At 36.5% G+C, this 15861-nt stretch overlaps 4 protein-coding genes across 4 annotated transcripts; 3 read left to right on the forward strand and 1 right to left on the reverse strand.

Annotated features, from left to right (window-relative positions):
- The first annotated feature begins 3291 nt into the window (after positions 1–3291).
- Positions 3292–5260, forward strand: LOC17890603 (phosphoglycerate mutase-like protein AT74). Its single transcript, XM_023786597.1, has 3 exons — positions 3292–3361; positions 3462–3980; positions 4538–5260. Exons 2-3 carry the CDS (start codon positions 3533–3535, stop codon positions 5029–5031), a joined length of 942 nt encoding a protein of 313 aa, XP_023642365.1. The 5' UTR covers positions 3292–3361; positions 3462–3532; the 3' UTR covers positions 5032–5260.
- On the reverse strand, positions 5170–7344 carry LOC17892443 (GDSL esterase/lipase At3g05180). The gene is made up of 5 exons (XM_006297860.2): positions 7030–7344; positions 6486–6689; positions 6210–6376; positions 5823–6093; positions 5170–5641 (listed from the first exon to the last, which is right to left on the reverse strand). Exons 1-5 carry the CDS (start codon positions 7286–7288, stop codon positions 5412–5414), a joined length of 1131 nt encoding a protein of 376 aa, XP_006297922.1. The 5' UTR covers positions 7289–7344; the 3' UTR covers positions 5170–5411.
- A 1315-nt stretch (positions 7345–8659) lies between these two features.
- On the forward strand, positions 8660–13019 carry LOC17890722 (branched-chain-amino-acid aminotransferase-like protein 1). The gene is made up of 20 exons (XM_006300152.2): positions 8660–8873; positions 9147–9245; positions 9329–9400; positions 9518–9610; positions 9720–9857; positions 9949–10007; positions 10090–10192; positions 10265–10453; positions 10555–10655; positions 10742–10796; positions 10896–10982; positions 11088–11139; positions 11239–11324; positions 11412–11465; positions 11545–11628; positions 11741–11812; positions 11898–11978; positions 12098–12133; positions 12302–12431; positions 12733–13019. Exons 1-19 carry the CDS (start codon positions 8796–8798, stop codon positions 12428–12430), a joined length of 1668 nt encoding a protein of 555 aa, XP_006300214.1. The 5' UTR covers positions 8660–8795; the 3' UTR covers position 12431; positions 12733–13019.
- A 1301-nt stretch (positions 13020–14320) lies between these two features.
- Positions 14321–15861, forward strand: LOC17892865 (E3 ubiquitin-protein ligase ATL6). The gene has a single exon (XM_006297757.2). It carries the CDS (start codon positions 14485–14487, stop codon positions 15700–15702), a length of 1218 nt encoding a protein of 405 aa, XP_006297819.1. The 5' UTR covers positions 14321–14484; the 3' UTR covers positions 15703–15861.

Here is a 15861-nt window from a genome sequence, read left to right on the forward strand (position 1 = left end):
AATTTGGCCGCACAAGTGGGGGGGATTCTTATAGGAACAGTAGACAAGTATTTAGTATTTTACCTTGTAATAATTTCTTTCGATTTTGGTTGTCCCTTTTTGTATTAAATTAATAATAATGACAACTTTCAGCCCATCTTAATTAAGTGAAGCATTTAGCTCATTATCTGTCCTGGATACACAACTTGTATTGTTTTGTTTTTTTCTTGCATATATATAGAAAAAATGAATATTTCATTGAACTGTTTACCAAAAAAATAAAAAAAAATTCATTGAAGTTATGTATTCTACAATAATTTGCCCAAAACATTACGAATATTGATACTTCTATACCAAAACTGATTAACTAGCCAAGAGTAAGTAATAAATCGAACCAAATTATATTTTTCTCTTATTTTTATTTATTACAGTAGAAAAGACTATCACAAATTAAGCATGTCGAACGTGTTACAGATTTATGTCAGGAGCGTTACCATATTACAAACAAAACACTGTCACGGCTTACCAGATTTGACCAACATAAGACTTTTCTACCGTTTTACAGTTCTGGTTTTTTTTTTTTTTTTTTTACTTTTCTAACTCAACTCATTTTACGAAACTAATTCACAAAAAAAAAAAAAACCCTATATATAATATTTTTGTTTTAGTAATCATGAATGATCTATAAAACACCTCTATGAGAGTACAAAATTTTGAAATATTAATGCTTGACCAAATGTATCCGTTGAAGGAGTTTCAGTTATTTACTTTTTATTATTCACAATAAAAAAGACTACCACCAATAGGTTTTTTTTTGTAACCAGTGTTGTTTAGTATACAAAAGTTTTGTCAATTTGATGATATTCATAGTCATAAAGCATATGTTATTGATGTAAATTAAGGAATATCTGTGCGTAAAGTATATATATTATTGAAAGAATCTTCGTACCTGGAGCTGCTTTTAAACAAAGAATGGTTTTTATAAATGAAATAAACATGTCATTATAGTTTTTTTTTGTAAAATAGAAATTTCGGTGAAGAGTACTATAATTGGGAGTGAGTTGAGAGACGAAGACTAATAAAGTAGAAACGGGAGTTTTGTTAACTGACTCTCACTAAAATATAGGTAAAGCCAAGCATAGTGTAACGTGTTTCCAACATGATGATGCTACTGCTAACCAATAAACAATATTTCCAACATGGTGATGATGCTACTGCTACCATATAAACAATATACTTTTATATTTGTCTCATCATTTGGTATTTTAAATACCAGGTATTATAATCGTTTTTCATATAGTTGACGTGAATGATTTATTATTATTATTCTTTTTTTTAATGGGTTTTATAACATGAATGATTGCTGAAGACGGTGGAGAGATAAGTATCAAAAGCATATGGTGGAACAAGTGAGATGAGTGAGAGACCCTACCCTTTTTATATGTAAATCATATTATAAACCTTACCCAATAGGCCAATGCCCATCCCCAATATATCCCATGTCTCATCATACGTTCTTTTTGTTCGCAATCTTATCGTTCTGATTTGCTAACTTTTTTTTTTTCTGTCCATACGATCGTATACTGCATGATGAGATTGTCGATTTGTGTACCACCCATACACACATACGCTGTAAAATATTGGCTCCTTTAGCGGACTCGGTTTTGTGTATGCATTGTTTCTTCTCTTAACAGGACCACATTACTTAGTGCATGTATACTATGAAGATTAGAATATATAAAAAAGAACTATATAATAAATATGATGAAGTGTCCCAAAACACATCCCTGTTTCGGACAGTAACCATATATGGGTTCTAACCTTTTAGCAGGCTATGTTCATCAAAGTAAATGCTTAATTAGTTGAGATTAATTAAAGAAAAAGGTATGAAAGGAATCAAGAAAAAGAGTGAAAAGGACAAAGAAGCATATCCATTTCCACTACCCAAAAGTTTATAGCTATCGTATTTATTCTTGTTGTTGTGTTGGTGTCTTTCAAACGCAACCTTTTATACCATATTTTTATTGAACATGACATGTTAGATATTTAACAAGTCAAAAGTTTTCCTTTTGTGGGATGGGGTTAATAGTGACACTATATCTAATGATCATTTTTTCATAAGTGGACTTGACCAATCATTCCAATCCGAGAATCACATTCTTTCATTGTCTCTCCCTCTAGCTCTCTCTTTCATGTTTTTGATGAAAATCTTATTTGTAATAAAGACGTTGTTCCAGATTTTGTATCCACGACTGGACGTACTTCAGTTTTATGTTTTCTTGTTTTGTTTCTCAAAAGCTACACTGATGTCATCATTCTTTATATCCAAACGTAATATTTTCTTTTCGAAAGCTTTTTAATCTGTAAAATTGATTATGAAAACTGTGGCGATCCGCAGAGTTAGTATATGTATATCGTAAATGTTTGGAATTGTGAGTAATCCGGTGGGTGTTATCCACACTATACTTGAAACATACATAATCATCATTCGATCAAAATTTAAGATTCGGTGAATTTTGTTTTTTTTATATCTCATGATTAAGCACTCTTCTTAATAACACCAAATGCAAACTGCAAAGTATTGGATTTAAGCAAAAAAAATTTGGGCGATTTTTGTTTTTGTTAAAAAAGAAAGAAAGAAAGAGAGGAATAAAGCCCAATGGGCTCATATTTTTATATAAACTGACGAGTGTGTATATAAATTGTAATTTACATATAGGCCTACTAAAAAATAGATAAAGCCCAATGAACTCGTATTACGCTACGAATCTGTTACCGGGCTAACTCATCAACATATCCTGTGTGTTTAACTGTTGACCGAAAAAACAAACCTATTTTTTTTTCTGGTTCCATAAACCATTTTTTGTTTTTTTCTGGTCACCCCATTAACTTATTTAATTGCAGCAAATAATAAATCGTAAATTGAGAGGTGACAAAAAAAAAAAAAAAAAGGAGAATTGAGCTTACTTTAATTCAAGAAAAAATAAAGAAGAGAAAGAGAGATGGTGGTTTGCCACGTTAAGACTTTACAGATTGACCTTAAAATCTCTTTTTAAAATCATAAACAAGTACTATATATAATTGGGACTCTATATAATTAGTTATCTGGTATAGTGCAATGTAATGGAGCAGACGTGGATGGTATTATATTATATACTACTATTAATTACGCAATTTCATATTGTTGATATTGGAACTACTCGTTGTATGTCAAATTTTAGTTGTTAATCTTGCTTGTGTAATAATATAAATAAAAAGAAATACGAATACTTTATTATATATCTACTTTTTAAGCTTAAATATTACGTGCAGATTTAACTCTAACTTGCGAAAATTGAAAAACTCTTATCTCTCGTGTTGGTGCTTAAGCTTGAGCAAGAAGGTAATGCAAAGGCACCACACTACACATAATCTCTAACATGAAATTCGAATCTCACATTCGAATTTGGGTTTCGAATTTTGAATAATTTGCAATTTCTCAGATTCCGGGGAGGAAGAAAAAAAAACCTAGAAGATTGTTTCGCCGTTTTCCAAATCATCATCATCATCATCCATGAGTCCGGACAATAAATTGCTTCCGAAGAGGATCATCCTTGTACGCCACGGTGAATCCGAAGGGAATCTCGACACGGCGGCGTATACTACGACCCCCGATCACAAGATCCAGTTAACCGATTCCGGTTTGCTTCAGGCTCAGGAAGCTGGTACTCGTCTCCACGCCTTGATTTCCTCCAATCCTTCTTCCCCGGAGTGGCGCGTCTACTTCTACGTTTCTCCTTACGATCGGACTCGATCTACGCTCCGGGAGATCGGACGTTCCTTCTCCCATCGCCGCGTGATTGGTGTTCGCGAAGAATGTCGGATTAGGGAGCAGGATTTTGGGAATTTCCAGGTTAAAGAGCGAATGAGAGCCACGAAGAAGGTCAGAGAGCGATTTGGCCGCTTTTTCTATCGGTTCCCGGAGGGAGAATCCGCCGCCGACGTCTTCGATCGTGTCTCCAGTATGTTTTCGCTTCCCTGCTCTTGTTCGATTTTTTTTCTCGTTTTACTGTTGATTTTCTAGATGGATATGTTTGTTGATGTGATCAATGTGAGTGTTCTACGAAAGTTCTCATTGAGGAATGATCTGCGATGCTTATTTAGTTTAGCTAGGCAGGATTCATATCATTCTGCATGATCCTGACCTGTGAAAGTGACAAAAAAGTTGAGGAATTTTTGGTTGCCTAGTTGAACAATGACTGTAAAACCAAATGCATCTGATATATGATCTCAGAACCTTTGGATCGATTGAAGTTCTGATCACATCTTTAGATTGATACCTTCAGTGTGATGAAGTCTCTGTATCATTCTATTATAACATTGCAATTTGCCAAAACTCGTTTTGCAGTTTACAAGTTGTGGTCTTGAATAAAATTTTAGGCTTGGCAAGAATCTAGCTCCCCCCATTGCTGCTATATTCTTTTGTCTTCTTTTTGCTTTGTGTTCTTCCATTACTCTATGTGTGAATGAACAAAGTTAAGACTCAAGATTCTATTTTTTTTTGCCTTCTGTTTGACAGGTTTTCTCGAGTCTCTATGGAGAGACATCGACATGAACAGACTGCACATCAACCCGACTCATGAGCTAAACTTTGTGATTGTCTCCCACGGCTTAACATCTCGCGTTTTTCTGATGAAATGGTTCAAGTGGACTGTGGAACAATTTGAGGGACTAAACAATCCCGGAAACAGCGAGATCAGAGTTATGGAACTAGGACAAGGCGGTGATTACAGCTTGGCGATTCATCACACTGAGGAAGAGTTAGCGGCCTGGGGATTGTCACCAGAGATGATTGCAGATCAGAAATGGCGGGTTAACGCACATAAAGGAGAATGGAAAGAAGATTGTAAGTGGTATTTTGGTGATTTCTTCGATCATTTGACAGATTCGGATCAAGAGTGCGAGACTGAGGCCACTGAAGAAAAAGAAGAAGAAGAGGGGAAAAGAGTAAATCTGCTAACGAGTTCAGAATATAACAGTGAGGCAGAGTTATACAATGGAAATTGCAGCTGATAATTTTACAGAACAAAAAGGATACACGAGAAGAAACATCTAACTACAGAATTCGGAAAAGAAACAATTTGATTTTGTTAAAAATTTGTACCATTTACTGATGAAGCATTCTGGATTCTTAGTTGGTGGAGCAGTGTGTGTACAAACATGTGTGTGGTCTATAGATACACATCGTTATAACACCCGAAACATTACAGGAACTTTGAAGATTCATTTTATTGTGTTAAAACATTTCTCTTTGTGAAAGAAGTGCTCCCTTTTTATTGGCAAGGAAACCTCAAGTTGAATTAATGGAAATGATCCATCTAATCAGTTTTGTATGTATGCATAAAGAAAATGATAATAGTAATTTTTCAGTTACTTGGCTAAAGACTCCGAGACTACGCCGTCTCAGAGTATTTACCGGTGAGAATGTGGAGAGCAACAAACCTATTTGCAGCTTCAGTGTAATGAATGCCGTCCCAGTTAACATATTTAGAGCTATCAATACAAGGCTTGGCGGTTTTAATCGTACCATTTGATGTTGCTGTCTTACCGCAACCAACCTCATCATCGTAGTTCAATGGTGGTCCTCCAGTTCCACAGCATACCATTATCGAATGATCAAAACCTATTATCATACCAGAAAAGGTTTAGGTATTTTAGACCTACTAAATCAGACCAAAATTTTGACTTCGGACTCGATTAGTTTTGGATTCATTTGGAGACCAACCAAATGCCACAATATATTAACAAACTAAAATAAATAAATAAAAAATACTTTGTAATCACAAGAGTGAAATAATACGTACCATATTTGGAATGATTCAGGAGGAGGTCGGATTTGATCGAGAAGATGTCTACGTATGTGAAACGGGAACCCGGATATAGTTGAGGGAGTTTCTTGAAAAGACCATGAAGCTGCAAATTGAAAAGCTTAGCAGCTTGGTTATGGTCACTGACACAACCAAACTCATCAAGCTTTGATTTGTCTTTCCCAAACAATGACACAACTTGAGCCAAACACCCAAGTGGTCCTGTGTTGTGTATCCAAAAATTTCTTGCCCCTTCTTCATATAATCTCTAAAAATTAGAGCATAAAAAAAGATATATTATTTCTTAAACCTATTTATCATCTGAGATAAAAAGCCTTGTTTGAATAAGTGAATAAAATAAAAAAGATAAGTGTAAAAACTAACCTTTATTCCATCTTGAAATATATCTAAGATTGTAGGAATCAGAGCAAGAACTTGATCAAATGTCTTGGAGTAAAATGCTCCCGCAATATCATTTTGGCCGATGTCGAACATATACAATCCATTTTTGAAATAATACTCAGGCGGTAAGTATCTTTCAAGCTCATCATCTGAAAAACAAAAATACATATAGGTCCGTTACTAAAGGATTCAACTTAATTAAGTATAAAATTGTTGATGATTTGAGTATTAGTATCATTTGATATTTATATTAGTTACCTCCTTGATGTATCAATTGAAGGACTTTGGACTTAAAGGTGATGAACTGAGAGACTTGAACACCCAAACCAAAGGGGCTATAGGATGCAGCATTTGCCTTCTGAATCGTCGACGCAGCTGCAGCAAAATTGCAGCCTCTCCGGTAACTTTGTCTGCTGATCGAATCTAAATAAGGCCTCAAATAGGGCCGACCAATTGCTTCCACTACAAAACATAAAGCCCATTCAAAAACTTCTTAAGTTAATTTCTCATTCATATATATATGTATAAGAATCCATATACAGTACTGTACTCATAATGATATAAATCAAGTATATATGGCATACCTCACAATGTAAATGACATGAGCGTGAAAACAGCGTAATATCAAGAACAATCAAAATCATCTTGCAACATTTTTTAAAAAGTCATGTTTATGAGGTCGACTAGTTTGTTACTAGGTACAGTTTGTAATACTAATACTCAAAAAAGAAATCATGAAAAGTAAATGAAAGAGGAAAAAAAAAAGAAAGGATATATATAGAAGTGATGAATGAATGATTACTTAAGAAATCGAGGATGAGACGTCCATTACAGAATCTTCCGTAATATGGAGTTTTGAAGTAGGCTTCTTCATAGGAAGGTTGGGGAAGGAATCCAAGACCGGAGCTGAGTTCTCCGGTGTCGGAGTTAGAGTCTCCGAAGTTGAAAACGGCCGGGAAATGATGAGAAATCGGAAAAGAACAGGCGAGAGGAGGCAGAGTATGAGATATTGCTACGAATAATAATGAATATGTAAGAAGAGACTGAACAAGGGTTTCCATGGCCTAACACAATAGTAGTATGTTTGGACTTCTCAATCTTACATACATATACACATTAACACATGTTTTTACATATGTTGATTATTACATTAACACATGTATATATACAAATAATAATTATAAAAAATGTGTATACGTCATATATACTTTATATGAATTACGTGCGTGTGTATGATTAATGAAAGTGGGATGGAGAGTTTGCTTGGAAATACGAAAAGAGACAAAATGACCAAAGTCCTCTCGTGACAGTTTCTTGTTTTATATTGAAGGCAACCACATGGATTTCACTGTTTTATTTACGATTCCGCAAGATAAGGTTTTCTATCAGGGAATTCAATAATTAACGGGTGGTGATAAAATTTAGTGATGCACGTTTCAAAGCCTTGATTTGTAAAATTGATTATTCAAATTTGGCTTCTTTTTGCTTTCTTGTTGTTTATTGGGCCATTGACGAAATCTGCTTCAATGGACTTTCCGGGCCTAATAGGCCCAATTATCCCTTTATAGGTTCGCTGATAAAATAAATGAACTTTACAGAAGCATTATCGATAAAAAAAAAAAAAAAAAACAACATCGTTTGATTGTTAGAAGCAGAACTTCAAAGTCTCCTAATCGCTATGCAACAAATGTGGGCTCGTGGATACAAAAATGTGATTTTTGAAGGAGATAATCGTTTGATTCAATCTCTTTTGGACAACAAGAGTTTACATTTTGGGGTTCACAATTGGATTCGTGAAATCAAGTATTGGCAAGGAATGTTTGAGTCTGTGGAGTTCATCTGGACGAGAAGACATAACAATAAAGTAGCTGATAGACTAGTCAAAACTTCTCTTCCAGATAACTTAAGTTTTATATCTTTCTCTTATGTTCCTCCAGATATTGTAAATCTCCTCCATGAGGATCACGTTTCGAGTTTCTAATGCATTCAGCTGTTAAAAAAAAAAAAAAACAACATCGGCTCTCGCCGGCGTTATAGCTTCCCCGTGTGGTGTCAACATATGTATATATTCATATTGTCGAATGTAACTACGTATGAACGAACGAGGGAGATGGTGAATTTATTTAACCACGAACGAGGGAGATAGTGAATTTATTCAACCACGAATGGCTTTACTGTTAAATTGCGGATTCTCTTGCATTATTTTCAAGGGCTCCTTCTATTTTAATGAAAGCTTCATCCTTGTATTGTCAACTTCTTTTTTATTGGCAACACTAATAGAGTTGGTATCTTTTTTCTTTTTTTTTTCTTACTAAATTTAAAAGCTACCAAAATAGAAAAGAAAAAAGAAAAAAGAATTGAGATGCGTGCAAGGTTTCTGTATGAGTTGTATGAGTTCTTGTCGTTTCTATCATTTTGGGAGGTTATGGTAGTGTTGTTATATCGACACACACTTTACACTTCACTAGTCACTTACTTAAGAGTTAGAAGAGGTAGTGATAACGAAATTGATCACAGAGACCAGACCAGACTTGACAGTTTCAATTTAGTTTGACTCACTGTCTTCCAATGGCAGAGCCGGAGGTTATTCACTCATGGTCTGCACCAAGATCTCTCAGCACCAGCCTCATGTACTCCTTTGCTCAGGTACCTTCCCAACTTGTCTTTTTGGGACAAATTATCCAAGAATATGTGTTTTTTTGCTCTAAAAATTATGATCAATCCAAAATTAAGTCCAATTCTTATTGCTTGTTCTGGGTCTACTGAGAAAATTGACTAAATGAGTGTTAGCTCTAAAGATCTATGGTCTTTCAAGAGTAACTTGAACAGTTGGAAAACGAAGAGATGAGATCCCTAGAAACAATCACTGTGGTAATGCTTTGGTGTTCTTTGTGATCTGATGTTGTATCCATATTTCAGAGAGATGACACTGAAGTTGTCGATGAGCCGTTATATGCAGCTTTTCTTAAAGTTACAGGTTTTGATAGGCCATACAGAGACGATGTTCTCTCCAAAATGGTATGTCTCTATATAGTAACTGAGTAGTTCTTAGTCTTTCTTTGAGTAAACAAGTTTAATTTTCCTTCTTGTGATTTAAATAGGAGTGCAACGGAGATAAAGTTGTGAAAGATGTCATATATGGATCAGGATCAAAGAAGTACCGGTACTGTAAGGTGAAACTCTGATTTTTTTTTTGTTTTGAAAGCTTCAAGAATCATATTTTCAAGCTTTAGTTGTTGTCTTTTTCTCTATAAGAGGTGTATTGATGCTCTGGTTTTTCCCTTGAACAGCATATCTCGAAACAAAGGCTTTTTGGTTTGCCAAGTGAACTGATGAGTAAAGGAAAGCATTTCATATTGATACGCAATCCTCTTAGCATACTGGTTAGTTTCCTCATCATTCACCAGTTCTTATCTTGATGCCTTGATTCAGTGTGATCTTAAGATCTCATCTTTAGTCAATGTGTTATGTAATGTTTTATCCTTTTTGCAGCCTTCTTTTGAGAAGGTACACCCTCCATCGTTTCTTGAATTAGGCTTGGGAGAACTAGTGTCTATATACAGTGATCTATGTCAGACGGGAACACCACCCGCAGTCATCGATGCCGATGAGCTTCAGCGAGATCCCGAGGTTTTGTTTATGTAACATGCCAAAAAGATTTCATTACATCTAATGGTCTACAGTCTTCTCCTTACATATATGCCATCCATTTTATATACAGACTACATTACGCAGTCTTTGCGATGATCTGGAGATTCCATTTCAAGCTTCTATGCTTAAGTATGTCCTCTCCTTGCTTTTTCTTGGATTTTACATATGTTTAAACTATAATTTCTCTTTTGTTTCTTATGCTTTCTTTGAGATGGGAAGCTGGTCCTATACCAGAAGATGGAGGATGGGCACCATGGTGGTACAAGAGTGTGCATGAATCAACTGGTTTCTCGTCTCCCAAAACGTATCCTCGGGTAAGACTCCGGTTTGTAGCGGTTAATGATTCTGAATTCAGTCTAAACGTGTTCTGTATTCTTGTTTTTCAGACATTCCCTCTGTCTCATTACGATTTGTTGGAGCAAAGTCTACCGCTTTACAACATTCTTAGGAGGCATGTGAAGCACAGGTCCACCCTCATGAGCAGTCCCTTGCCTCCTCCTAGTCTCCCAGTTCCTGAAAATGCAAAACTTCTCGCATGGGTCGGTGACGAGATTCTGCCTCGTGATATGGCAAAGGTTTGCTTGAAATGTGGATCAACACTCAACAACTCATGTTTGTGATTTGCATTTTCAACACTGATCATTATGTTCTATTTCTTCTTCTTCTTCTCGTTTAGGTTTCTGTCTTTGACTCGGTTGTACAAGGTGGTGACTCAGTATGGGAAGGACTTCGGATTTACAAGGGGAAGATATTCAAGCTTGAAGAACATCTAGATCGGTACGAACTGTCAAATGCAGAAACCAAGAAGCAAATAACAGAGTTTTCTAAGCAATCTTGTTTTATATGTTGTAATGTTCGAATAGGCTATTTGATTCAGCAAAGGCTCTGGCTTTCGAAAATGTTCCAGCGCGTGAAGAGGTAAGCTTCTGAGTGCTGATGATCATCAATTCGTCATGCTAAGTTTTGATCTGTTAAAACGACGTTACCATGATAGCTTTATTGTGGCAAAACATGCAGATAAAAGAAGCAATTTTCACAACTCTCATAACAAATGGTATGTTTGACAATACACATATCAGGTTGTCTCTAACTCGAGGCAAAAAGGTATTATTACATTTGTTTCAAGTTTTTTCGTAACCGACTGAAGAAGATTCTGTTTTCGTTTTCACCATATAGTCTAAGGAAAACTATGCAACTTGTTTGATTAAGGTAACTTCTGGAATGAGCCCTGCATTTAATCGATATGGATGCACACTTATAGGTAACCTTTCAGCTTTATCCTAACGATCAATATTTGAAAATGATTACATTGGAGTTTGATTTGCATGAAAATTTGTGTTCTGTCTCTCAAATAATGCAGTGCTTGCGGAATGGAAGCCTCCGGTGTATGACAATGATGGTGGAATTGTACTGGTGACTGCAACCACACGCCGCAATTCGCCTAATGTATGAATGTGGCTTCACACTGATCTTCATGATACAACTTGAAAATGTTGAAACTGTGGTTCCTCACATTCGTTTTGTTTCTGTCAGAATTTGGATTCCAAGATTCACCACAACAACCTTCTCAATAACATTTTAGCAAAGGTACAGTCTTCAAAACAAGAGAGTTCAAGAATTGACATTGTTTAAGCGAGATTAAATTTCTTTGTAACGGAACAACCAGATTGCAAGTAACAATGCGAATGCTGCGGACGCCATTATGCTTGACAAGGATGGTTTTGTTTCTGAAACCAATGCAACCAACATTGTAAGTAATCCTTTGATGATTCATCCGTGGTTTAGGTCGAATTTAGGGTAAATGTCTTAAGAGTCTAGAGAAGCTCAGGTTGTCAACATATTTCTTACAAACTGTAATACAGTTCATGGTGAAGAAAGGCTGTGTTCTTACTCCTCACGCAGATTACTGTCTCCCTGGCATAACCAGAACTACTGTAAGGGAGAGAATTCTCTGTCTTTTGTTGAGAATTTATATAAACCGTTCTTTTCTTTCTCTTTATTTTTTACGATCCTTTTAAGGTCATGGAGCTTTTGGTGCAAGAGAACTTCATCTTAGAAGAAAGAAGAATCAGTCTCTCCGAATTTCATACAGCTGATGAGGTTCTTTCAGCTTACAAATGATCAGTTTTTTTGGGGGTGTCAAATTGAATCATATGTGCATCTCTCTCTCTCTCTCTTTCTCTTAGAAAAAACTAACACTTTTGTTTTTGTTTTTTCAGGTATGGACAACAGGAACAATGGGAGAACTAAGCCCGGTATGTACACTCTCTAGTAGCTTACAGATAAAGACCGCCTCAAATCGTTCTGCACCTGAATCTGTGACATTCACCTCAAGGGATCTTCTTACTTAACCGTGAACACATTTAATCTTTATGCATAATCTCCTCTCTTTTTTTCCCCTTTTGTGGTTGATTACATGCCAGGTTGTGAAGATCGATGGGCGTGTGATTGGTGACGGAAAAGTTGGACCGATAACGAAAACGCTACAAAATGCTTACAAGAAACTCACAGAGGAATCAGGTGTGCCAATCCCTACTTATCAAGAACCTTGAGGTAACCAAAAATTGCTTAACTATTTAATCTATGTGAGAGTAGCATATAAGTAGAACTTCTTGGTTGAGATTTAATCACAGCTTAGCAAACGCAAGAGTAGATATTAAAAAAAAATCATGATAACTTTTCACATGATTCAGTTGGTCTTTATACCGTTTATTAAGGATTTAAACACGAGGGAACTTAATTATAAAGAAGCTTTCACATGATTCAATTGGCTTTTGAAGAAAAATCAAGAAGCTTTATAAGTGTCATTGTTAATAGATTTCCTTTCATTAAAAGCTATCTTTTCTTTTCTCAGGGGGAAACCAAGATTGTGCAAGCCTTCTTTGTAGGTGAATCCCTTCGTTTCTTCTTACTTATCGTCGTCTGGGCACAAAGAAAACGGCGAGTTGTTTATGGACGGCAATGGAAAACAGTGTGTAGTCAAGGTTTGTTGGTAAGAATGTGCGTGCTTTTTTCTTAAAGAAAAAACATTTATTTCTTGAAACTCTAGAAATCAAAGTCAGCATTTTCTTGTTTGACCAGAGGTGAGAAGTTTGACATTAAAATAAAAGGCACCACGTTTAGAGCGTCGATTCTTTTCAATTGTTTAATTTGCAAATTGCAACCTTAATCTGAGTTATACTATTCGAAAGACCAGAAAACAAAACAAAGAAAAGGTAGGGGGGGGGGGGTCAAAGGAAGCGAAACAAGAAGACCATTAGGAACGTTGCTGAATTATTAAACTTAGCTTTTGCCATTGACATGAAAGATTCGACAAGATATAAAACTGAGTGGCAATGAAACGCTATCTATTTTCTTACTCATCTTAAAACTCTCAAATGTGTGTATTGGTGTGAGTGTGACATACGACAAAGTATTCTGATTGCTCTTTGGTTTGTCGCCGGCGGCAGTAATCTTCTTCCTTTGATAATAAATTTAACAGACGAGTCGAAACCCCATATAGATATTAGATAGGGGTCCAACGTTGGCTAAAGTGTTTGTTTTGTGGGAGCCGAATATTATTTTATCTTTATAAAAAAGACATTCTCCAATTAAGTACAACGTTTTTATTTTCTTAGTTTTAGCATCAATTATTTTCGTCTTTTTAAGAAAATATATATAGAAGCTAAAAAAAAAAAGCAACTTGTGCTAATGGCTTAAAACTTTTCGTCTTTAATTGGAGAACCCGATTCTTTAGGACTTTTGTCGTCTCTTTTTACTTGAGTGGCAAGTGGCAACTATATTTCTGATTTTTCTTTATCACTAGATATCTTGCTGATAGAAAAATAACTTTCTTTTTAAAAACAAAAATAGTAGGAAAAACATCTAAATAATATTATATGAAAGCAAGTCCTCAAGGTGACATATAGTATAAATAAGATAGAGAATTTGAAGCACAGTTTTTCAAACAAGAACCACAAATTTAAATAGCTGTCCCAAATGCTATCCAAACACATATATAGTCAACTCTTCTCGTTAAAATTTGGTAACGATGGGTTAAAAGACTTTAATGTTTACGCATGAATTTTTTTTTATGGTTTGTGTATTTGTTGTTTAGTCCAAAAAGGCGTATGTGAATAATTTACCGATTAGGCAACGACCTTCATTTCACTAAATTGCGGAAACTATGCAGATTTAGCCTATGATCAAACATGGAAAATATCAAACTTAAGAAAACTCACAAAATACACACACTTGGGCTAAAAATAGAGGAAATGTGTTAGGGGATTTGATGTTTCATATCAGTAAACACCAAACTAATACTGTATTATACAATTCGAAACCAACCAAAGAGGGCAAAATAATTTGCAAATTTAACCAAACAAACGTAGCAGTGTGAAACGAAAGAAAAATTTACATGTCAATTGATTGGAGGAACCTTCCTATTTGCCACGTGGAACCCAAAGACTGATACAACTACTGACGTCACTTGTACACATCTCATTCTTCTTCTTCTGTGAATCTTCAAAACTCTTTTTAGTTTTTACGCTTATAATTAAAAGAAAGTCACTTCTTTCTTATTCTCCAAGAGCCAAGATAATACACACAAACGAAAAAAAAAAAAAACATGGCAGGCTCCGATGATCATCATAGGAATCCATATATGGCTTTTCCCGGCGTTTTTCCGATTGTTTTCTTGCTTGTATTATCATCGGCGGATCTAGCGGCGAGTCAGTCGCAGCCCGGTCCAACTAATCAACCTTACAACTACGGCAGACTAAGTCCAGCCATGGCTGTGATCGTTGTCATCCTTATCGCTGCTCTCTTTTTCATGGGCTTCTTCTCCATCTACTTCCGCCACTGTTCCGGCGTACCTGACGCCGGCGTTTCTCCCGCTGGAGCTGCTAGATCCAGAGGAACCGTCAACGCGGCGGCGCGTGGTCTCGACGCTGCAGTTGTCGAGACTTTCCCTACGTTCTTGTACTCGGACGTTAAGACGCAGAAGCTTGGTAAAGGTGAGCTGGAGTGCGCGATTTGTCTGAACGAGTTCGAAGACGATGAAACGCTGCGTTTGCTTCCCAAGTGTGATCACGTGTTTCACCCTCACTGCATCGGTGCTTGGCTCGAGGCTCATGTCACTTGTCCTGTTTGTAGAGCCAATCTTGCTGAACAGGTCGCTGAAGGCGAATCGGTTGAACCGGGAGGAACTGAGCCGGATCTTGAACTGCAGCAAGTGGCGCCGAATCCTGAACCGGTACTTACCGCTCCGGTACCGGAAGAATTGGCGACGAGTGAAATCGATTCGAGGAGATTACCTGGTGTACCGGTGGATCTCAAGCGGGTTAATAAGTTCTCGAGATCGCATACAACGGGACATTCAGTGGTTCAACCGGGAGAATGTACCGAGCGGTTTACTCTCCGGTTACCGGAAGATGTTAGGAAGAGGATAATGAGGGATTGGAAATTGAACCGGTCGAATAGTGTCCTGGTTCTACCTAGGGGAGGGAGTTCAAGGAGAGGAAAACCGATTGATCGGTCGAGAGCTCGGTCTGACCGGTGGTTGTTCCGGAAAACGCCGTCGTTTCTATGGAGGAGTCGTGATGATGGTTCAATAAGGCTAGGTAGTACCGGAAGCGTTCGAGCCAATCCTGTACCGAACCCAACCGGTGGTGATTCGGTACGAGGAGGAGAACGGTGGGCATTTCTTAGAAACGCGTCGTTTCTGTGGAGGAACTCTTCGGTACATGTGCAAAGAGGAGGAGTCAATAAAGACGGCGAAGGAACTTCGGTTAATCCAACCGGTCCAAGTGGTTCAAGAAGCGGTTCGGTGAGATTACCGGTTTAGTTGACTTTGCTTGTAACTAGTACTTTCACTCATCTTTTTTCCATTTTTGTTTTATGTTTGGGACTGTTGATAAACACGAAATACATTTTCCTTTATTTTTTTTTTAAAAGTATAATTCTTGTATTTGTTTAGGTTAAATTTCATTAGAATTCTTGTATT

This window comes from Capsella rubella, unplaced genomic scaffold, assembly GCF_000375325.1.
Source record: "Capsella rubella cultivar Monte Gargano unplaced genomic scaffold, Caprub1_0 scaffold_3, whole genome shotgun sequence".
NCBI lineage: Eukaryota > Viridiplantae > Streptophyta > Magnoliopsida > Brassicales > Brassicaceae > Capsella > Capsella rubella.

Excerpts from the sequence above, each read along its gene's own strand:
- LOC17890603 (XM_023786597.1), top strand. The coding sequence starts at position 3,533 with ATGAGTCCGGACAATAAATTGCTTCCGAAGAGGATCATCCTTGTACGC. Across the intron at positions 3,981-4,537 it reads CGTCTTCGATCGTGTCTCCA|GTTTTCTCGAGTCTCTATGG; the intron begins GTATGTTTTCGC and ends TCTGTTTGACAG.
- LOC17892443 (XM_006297860.2), bottom strand. The coding sequence starts at position 7,288 with ATGGAAACCCTTGTTCAGTCTCTTCTTACATATTCATTATTATTCGTA. Across the intron at positions 6,094-6,209 it reads TATTTCAAGATGGAATAAAG|AGATTATATGAAGAAGGGGC; the intron begins GTTAGTTTTTAC and ends TCTAATTTTTAG. Across the intron at positions 5,642-5,822 it reads CCTGAATCATTCCAAATATG|GTTTTGATCATTCGATAATG; the intron begins GTACGTATTATT and ends GTATGATAATAG.
- LOC17890722 (XM_006300152.2), top strand. The coding sequence starts at position 8,796 with ATGGCAGAGCCGGAGGTTATTCACTCATGGTCTGCACCAAGATCTCTC. Across the intron at positions 10,983-11,087 it reads CTCTAACTCGAGGCAAAAAG|GTAACTTCTGGAATGAGCCC; the intron begins GTATTATTACAT and ends TGTTTGATTAAG. Across the intron at positions 12,134-12,301 it reads CAATGGGAGAACTAAGCCCG|GTTGTGAAGATCGATGGGCG; the intron begins GTATGTACACTC and ends ATTACATGCCAG.
- LOC17892865 (XM_006297757.2), top strand. The coding sequence starts at position 14,485 with ATGGCAGGCTCCGATGATCATCATAGGAATCCATATATGGCTTTTCCC.